The sequence below is a fragment of the Chiloscyllium plagiosum genome, chromosome 25, assembly GCF_004010195.1.
Source record: "Chiloscyllium plagiosum isolate BGI_BamShark_2017 chromosome 25, ASM401019v2, whole genome shotgun sequence".
Taxonomy (NCBI): Eukaryota; Metazoa; Chordata; class Chondrichthyes; order Orectolobiformes; family Hemiscylliidae; genus Chiloscyllium; species Chiloscyllium plagiosum.
This window is the reverse complement of record NC_057734.1, coordinates 14585867-14594064: the sequence shown is the minus strand read 5'-3', so window position 1 is coordinate 14594064 and position 8198 is coordinate 14585867. Positions and strand designations below refer to the sequence as shown.

Below are 8198 nucleotides of genomic sequence, written 5' to 3'. Positions count from 1 at the left end.
GAAGCACAACCCACCCTACATTTATCCCTTCACCTAACTCTATGGGAAATTTTGCATGGCCAATTCACCTAACCTGCACATTTTTGGACTGTGGGAGGAAACTGGAGCACCCGGAGGAACCCCACGCAGACACGGGGAGAATGTGCAAACTCCACAACATCAGTCGCCTGAGGTGCTGTGAGGCAGTAGTGCTAACCACTGTGCCACCGTTCCATTATTGGGAAACTTTATCACAGCAAATTTTCAAAATTAATCAATTAACTTAAAAAAGCAGAAAATATAGAATTGACATGCAATCATCCAACTTGAAATTTAGAAACTGCATCTCTGGTTTTAATTATTTCATATGTCATATTGAGCATGCATTAGGGCATTCTCTGTAAAAGGGGTGATTGATCCTCCATTAGCCCAGTGAAAATGTGATGCAATTGTACTTTGGAAACAGAACCGATGAGTAGAAGATCATGCCTTAACATGTCTGCTTTCTTCAGTTATGTGGTGTTTGTTTTTGTTGCAAAAGCACCCATTTAATGTCTATCTCTCTTTTTTTTGAGTCTTGTGTTGCAGATCTTTCTTCTTACCCATTTCTGTGGGTTTCATTGATTTCAATTTAATGTTTTTGATATACTCCCAAAAAGGAACATGAATAACTTTACATAATTTACCTTTATAAGATCAGTAGTCCTCAGAAAAGTGTATGCCTCATGGGTATTTGCTTCAAGTATGTCTCTGAGTTTGAGTTTGTGCAGGATTGTGTAAGCTCATTTTCATCAACCAATTGGATTTAATTCTGTTTGTCCATTTGCAAATATTCTAATAATATCTGTCTAAAATAATTAAGTTTATTTTAAATGAAAGATCTTCTAAACTAAAGATATGTTATCACTTTCTTTCGATAATGCAAAATTTATTGTTTTAGTTGGTGATATATGCGGGCCCAAATACTAACAGCAGGAAAGTGGCAGAATATGGTGGAAATACATTGGGCTATGGAAGTCGTAGTGTGCTCGGAACTGGTTGGCCTAAGGACTTGGTGAAGGTAAGTGAAACCTTAAATCTATTTTACTGTGTTTTTTGGTAATGAGCAAGATTTTTTTCTTTTAATTATTTCATAACAGCCTTTGTTCTCCTGTCTACCTCGCTATGAAATATTTGTTTTTTTTAACACAGTGAATTAACTTTAAATCTATGTCTACTAGATACTGAAATAGGAAATGAATTCTGATGAAAGTGCAAAGATGTTGCCCTCTGTATGTTTAGAATTAAGTCTTAATTGGGTTGGTAAATTCTATCATATCTGTTTTTGACGATCAGGTTGAAGGGGACACAGTGACATTTTCTTTTGAGATGAGAAGTGGACGAGAGCATAACACACCTGATAAGGCCATGTGGGGATTTGCTTGTACTGTTCGAGCCCAGGTATGGCCAATGGTTTGTTCCAGTTTAATTGCCATGTATGTAAACATAGAAATGTGTCTGATGGTTACAATCTTGACTTCAGTTCATTTTGTTGCATTTGGTAATTTAGCTTTAGAGCCTCTGCTTGCTTGCTTTTTCATTTTTGTAGGAATCTTCGGAGGATGTTTCGGGGGGCCTCCCCTTCCTTGCTGATCTTGCACTGGGCCTCTCTGTATTAGCGTGCTCCATGCTACGGATCCTTTATAATGGACCTGAGACTACTAAAGAGGAGGAAACATGTCACCAGCTACTCAGATCAAAACTGCTACAGAGGCAAGTTGTCACGTGGGGGATGTTAACTCTTCAGCCAAGCACATTTACCAAATATCTGAATGTGCCGATCTGTCCGCATCTGTTGATTCAGTGAACATTCTTCAGAATTGATAGTAGCTATGAAAAGATGTTTTGTATGCTGAAATAGGAGGTTGGGTAGGGGTGGAGAAGGAGTGAGCAGATAGAAGGAGATGGAACCCAGCGAGAAAGGCAGCTAGGCAGACAAAGAGATGGCTGTTAGTAAGCCGGGGAAGGAGAAAAACTGGTATTGGGAGCAATGAGTAGTCAAAAATGGGTTGACTGTGCTGAAAGCAGCCTTTATGCTGACAAGGCCTAAGGTGTGGGGTTGGATTAAGAACATAGAACATAATGTTCTATAATTATTGAACTCAATACTGTATTGAGTCCTGAAGGCTGCAGGGACCCCAAATGGAAACTGAGATGCTTTTCTGCCAGCTTATGCTGAGCCTTGCTGGAGCACTGCAGCAGGCCCAAGTCAAAGTGTTGGCTAAGAAGCACAGCAGTGTGTTGAAGTGGCAGGTAACTGGAAGCTCAGGGTAATTTTAATGGACAGAACCTAGGTATTTTGCAAAGTGGTTACCTCATGTTCTGATAATAGAAATAGTCCACATCTTAATGACATTGTTTTCACATTTGCCAGGTTTGTTACCTTTATACACATAAAGTGGTAAACGCTGGGCACTTGTGGGACAGTAGTTGTGTCCCTACCTTTGGACAAGAAGGCCCAAGTTCAAAGTCCCATCTATTCAATAAAATATCTAAGCAGGTTGATTAATTGTATCTATAAAGTGAGAAATGACTCGGTCGCTGCCCAGTTGTAATCTGATTTGGGTTTTCAGTGTTCTAGTGTTTTGGACACTAGGTATTTAAAGCAGTCTTTTCATATGAAAATTGAATGTGTTAAAGTCCTGTAAAGACTGAAGTGATTACCAAGGTATTATTTAAAGACATGTGACACATGGGATTGGTAAATCCACTAAGCCAAATGTGATGCTTAGCAATCTGAATTCCATTACTGTAATTCTCATCAGAACTCCTAAAAATTTATATTGTTGATCAAAAAATATGATAACCTTTTAGAATGCTGAGAATTTAGAGAACTTCTTCAGCTGATGACTCTTAAGGATCCAATGTAAAATTAACTGGCTCGAGAGCAGATGAGTTTAGGGGTATAGCTGTATTGAGTTGGCAATCTTTTACCAACTACAGGACACAAGTCAATCTTCTTATAAAAGTGTTCTGTTAAACTTCATAAAACCACAAATGATCTGTTAAGCAATTAAATCCTTTGAGATTGTTGTCATTTCAAATTGATTACTATATGGCTAGAAACAACTGAACTGCAAAGTTCAGTTTCTCTTTTCCACCCATCACCACCACCACCACAACCACAAAAAATACATTGCTCATTACTATGGAAATAATATAATTCAAATGACTTTTTTTCTTTATATTTTGATGGAGATATGCGTTGCTGTGTTTAAAGTCTTACAGAATAGATTTAATAAGCTAGTTCAGCATTTTGTCAGAGTGTAACTGCTCAATTTTTCTAATTATTACACACCTCTGGTGCAAGTGGGACATGAACCGGGTGCCTCAGTCCAGGGGTAGGGATACTATCACTGCACCACAAGAGGGCCTAAGAGTGAGTAGCCTGTTCAGAGATGTTATTACACATAACTGGAGCAGGTAGAATTTGAATGCATGCTTTTTGGCTCAGAGGTAGGGATACTACTACTGAACCACAAGAGCCCCTCGAGAGTAACTAATCATTTGAAAATGCTAATCACCAGTAGGTGAGATTTTAACAAGAACCTCATTCAAAGCATCTGCTGGTTTTGACTAATAACTCTTTATTCTGAATTCTCTCCCCCAAATAAATGTTACTTTTTAAAGAATTCTTCATTGCAAAAATTGGAAACTTTCATAGTTGAGGCTTTTGTAACTTGAGTAAATCTGTGAGATTTATGATTGCTATGCTCAACCTGGTATTTTATGACACACTCCTGGGACTGATAAGATTTGAACCTGGAATGTCTGGCCCAGAGGTGTAGAGAGTACCATTGTGCCAAAGGCTTCAGTGTGATTTATGCATTTGCAACTTTACTACAAGCTCTGATTTTCGGCTGTTGATTGACATGCAATCTACTAGTTGGAAAGGTTGGAGGTTCCTGTTTGCAGTATGCACTTTGATTTTAAATTTGTGTGTTATTCAGCTCGGTGTACTGTCTTTGCTTATTTTGTGACAAAAGTGAGCCAGTGGATTCTGTTGTTTATACCTGGTATCAGAAAAGATATCTGGTGACTGCACATTTGTAATCACTCCACGCTAAGTATACTCATTGCTCAACTTAAGTTTATTTGGAGGGATATGGGCGGGTGCTGGCAGGTGGGACTAGATTGAGTTGGGATATCTGATCGGCATGGACGGGTTGGACTGAAGGGTCTTGTTTCCATGCTGTACATCTCTATGACTATGACTCTATAAGTGGGAACTTAAAATGGGCAGTTTTTGTGCTAGAATTAAATATCATTCCATCTTTCAATATTCTTACCGACAGATGCCAGTGGCAGGTTGAAGCTAATGGTGCCTTATCTCCTGCATTGACACCAAGTCCCTCTCCTCTGCCGCTAACTATTGAGGAAGACCAGGAGTTCACATATCCATGCGATGCACTCGCACCACCACCTCCAGTCACTGGACACTACTTTGATCTGCCAAGGATTCGTCTACCTCCTGGAATAATGGGAAAACTCAGGGAAATATCTGGCAGAGCACGACCCCAGTTCAGACCAAGTATTAAGTGAGTGTAATCCTTTAAATATCAATGGTTCTGTCTTGTAAAGAGGCAAAGGTATTAAGCTGTTAGAATGCTAGTGAGCATATTCAATTATAGGAATAAATGGTTGAGTCTGAATAATTGAATTTTGTCGCAAACTGTTTAGTTCTGTTATGTTCTTCTACATTTACACGCTCATTTCCTAGTTTGGGATGAGGTTATCATCTACTACAGTTTGGCAGGGAAACATAAAGCCAAATGGAACTTATAACAGGTTAATTGTACATTAATTAAAGGATAAGTGAATAGAGTGTGCATGTATATACAATATGGGGGCAAAAGAAATCAGTGATGAGTTTGTCATGTTTAAATTGAAATAAAGCTCCGACTGGAAAGGTAAATGCTTGTCTAACCAATCTTTGTAACCTTTGATGTTTTCCAGTAGTAATAGAAGATACTTTTTGTAAGTTTTATTGTAACCAAAATGTTTGCAGATTTGCAGCAGCATCAGAGAAATGGATGAATCAGAATCTAAAATATGAATGTCTAATTACCCATCCTTGGTCTCTAAATGTGAACTTTATGATTGGTGTCAAAATTAAGAATCTGTGAGATTCTTTACTGAAGCAAATTGAATATGGTTGTGACTCTTTCTCCACAATACTAAATAGGATAAGAAGCAATTTTTTTTTTGGAATTTGAATTTGATATTAAAATGGAAACAGATGAAGATTTGAACCAAGTATTAACTTACATGGATAAGTTTATCAAAAAAGATGGTATCAAAAAATGAGGCAAGGTCAGACTTTGACACATTCAGAAAGAGGGAAGGTGGTTCCATAGTGTAATACATATGGGATTCGGATTACATGGCAAGACTGCAGAAATTCTATTTGGAAGTTCTCTAGTCTATGCTGGCATTTAAGTTATTCATGTACAAAAATATTGAGTTTAGAAAGACATCTAGTTTTGACACGATTTGAATTTGTAGCGAAATACAAATTACTGGAACAAACGTAAGAAAGTACTAAAAGATTCTTTGAAAAGTATTCCTTTCTGGCAGCCATGAAAGTGCAAATGGACAATTGCCCATACAACAGAAAATGGAGGAAACAGTGTAATTGATTAACAAGATTGACTAACATACAGGTCGGAGGTGATAGTGCAACAGTAGAATTTTAATTGAGAAGTGAGGACAGAAATATTTCAGTAATTTTAAGTATCGAAGAGAACCCGTGACTTACAATAAAAGAATAAACTGCATAATTCCCAACGGTGTTGTCTCACCATGTTTCAGGTGTGATTCAAAGTACAGTTATACCATGAACTGTCTCAAAAGTTACAATATCTTATTAAAAACTAAACACAATACAGAACATTCGGAAGAAGGTGATAGAGATATTGAACAAAGAAAGGGCATTGTGTTGGCCAAAGGCAATTCTAAACTAGTAATGGATATGTTTGTGACTGAATCTTTGAATTGTGCGGTATTGGGCAAAAGAAAGTAGAGTTGAGGATTATCAGATCAGCCATCATCTATCTCATTGCTGGGCTGAATGAGCTACTTCTCTTGCATCTTATGGCTTTGTGCATATGAAACTTCATCTGGAAAATGGCAAATCTATTGTATGTGGAAATCTGTGAAATTGCAATTCACACAACTGAAACATTATTGGGGGGGGAGGGTGTGGGATCCAAATCAAGGAGCAGCAGAGGGAACAGTCCGTGTGGCAAGCAGACAGGTGTGGTGAGGGGAAGATGATCTGGGTAGTGAGGTCTAATTGAAGTTGACGCAAGTGTTTGAGGATGATGCGTTGTATGTGGGGCTGATGGGCTGAAAAGTGAGAACAAGAAGGACCCTGTCTTATGATTTAGGGGTGGGGGAGTTTAGTGCAGTGGAGCGGGAAGTGGAGGAGGTGCAGTGTAGGTTTGTCTGGATGACAGAGGATGGAAGCTTGGTTGACATAGATGAGTTGGACTGAAAGGTCTGTTTCTGTGCTGTATGATTCTGTTTGAAAGATAAAAAGTTAATTGTGTTAAAATCGCAAGGGCTATTTGCCCACCCATCCTCAAATATTAAAAATGTTAGTAAAAGATGCAAGCATATTGGATGAATAATGCAATAATTTCATATTAGCAATGAGATACATGTGAGATTTGTAAGAAAAACCAAAGTCCACCACCGTAAAAAGATCCGCCTTGAGGACGGTGAGGGATATCAGTGGAGTGACAACTATTGATTTTTTAGTAACTATGGTGACAGTTGAAGAAGAAACCATTTTAATTTTACGTTTTGGAGATGTGACAATCAGATTTTGTCAGCTGACAATAACACACAATAAATGTTAGGAAATAATTGTGGGTACAGGAATGGAAAAGTGGAATGGGAGTAAACCTGGACTGCAAGGAAAATTTCTCACTGATACTTGGGATAGATTTGCTAACAGTTAACTGTATGAGCAGGTATGAATGAAATAGTCATGAATATGGCAGCAAAAAGCTCTTTTAGCATGAGGTGTGTGAAAGGCTTACTGCACAAAATGATACATAAAATTCATAACATTTTAGTACATTGGCCTACATAGTACAAGTGTAAATTGTCGGCTGCAATGTTAAGGAATGTCCATGCTAAGAATTTGCTGCAAGTGGTTGAAGGATATAGTTCATATTGGTTAGCTTTTGGTCAAAGTCCTGAAGTGCCATCAATAAGAAGTGATTGTCCACCTGCTTGAGAAGGGAAAGCAATTAGCTCAACTTTTTCTATTTGCATTTGAATGTACTGCAAGCAGGCAGAAAGCTTTTCATCATAGTCAAAGTCTGAGAATTCTAATGTAAGGCCATTGAAAATCAATTTCAATGAAAGATATTATTATAAAAGAGGGATTTGTAGAATGGATAAGCATGGGAAAGGTTGTTTAGAGAGATGGGAGAATAATTTTACAGCATGCTAACCAGACTGTTTGGATACATTGTTCAGGCTTGCTTGATATAGATTACAAGTTTATAGATTTCAAAGGAGGTATAGAAGTAACTAGGAACCAGGCATTTCTCATGACCATGTCTTGCAGAGCTACAGCATTAGGCTGTCAGAATTGACTTGAAATTAGAGAGAAAAGCAGAGTAATGTTTCAAGTCCTAAAATAGTCACATTGGACTGGAAACATTAACCACTTCTCTTTCCACAGATACTGCTATACCTGCTGAGATTCTCCAGCATTCTGTTTTCCTTTCAGATTTTCATCATCTAGATATGACCTCTGCAACCAGGACTGCCATTCCAGCATTGGTCTCTTCAGTCACAAGTGACGTTGCTTCAGGGAAACAGAAAGCCAGAACAAAGAGAGTGCAACCCATGGTCAGCCATGACCGAAAGGAGACTCGCTCACAGATTTCAAAGACTAACCAGCTGGAGCATCTATCGGAATTGTTCGATCAACTTCGGGAGGCAGGCTTGGTAACAATCCAGGCTAAGAGCAAGCTTGCAAAAGCCTAAGTCACATTGCTGGGCCATGTCATTGGACATGGGCAGATGGCTTCATGAGTTGTGAAAACAAAGGTTACTGGAGGGTTTCCTATACCACTGACGAAGAGGGAAGTACTACAACCTTTTGGACTAAGTGGTTTTTATTGGAAGTTTGTACCGAATTTTAACAGTGTAGTTGCTCA

General features: G+C 38.4%; 1 protein-coding gene across 1 annotated transcript in view; it reads left to right on the top strand.

The window, feature by feature from the left end:
• LOC122562401 (probable E3 ubiquitin-protein ligase HECTD4) overlaps positions 1 to 8198 on the top strand; it is a 293168-nt gene that overhangs the window by 135609 nt on the left and 149361 nt on the right. The window contains exons 21-25 of the mRNA XM_043715258.1: positions 568 to 589; positions 920 to 1039; positions 1315 to 1419; positions 1568 to 1731; positions 4314 to 4556. Coding sequence (XP_043571193.1) covers positions 568 to 589; positions 920 to 1039; positions 1315 to 1419; positions 1568 to 1731; positions 4314 to 4556 — 654 coding nt within the window. The remainder of the gene's footprint in view (positions 1 to 567; positions 590 to 919; positions 1040 to 1314; positions 1420 to 1567; positions 1732 to 4313; positions 4557 to 8198) is intronic.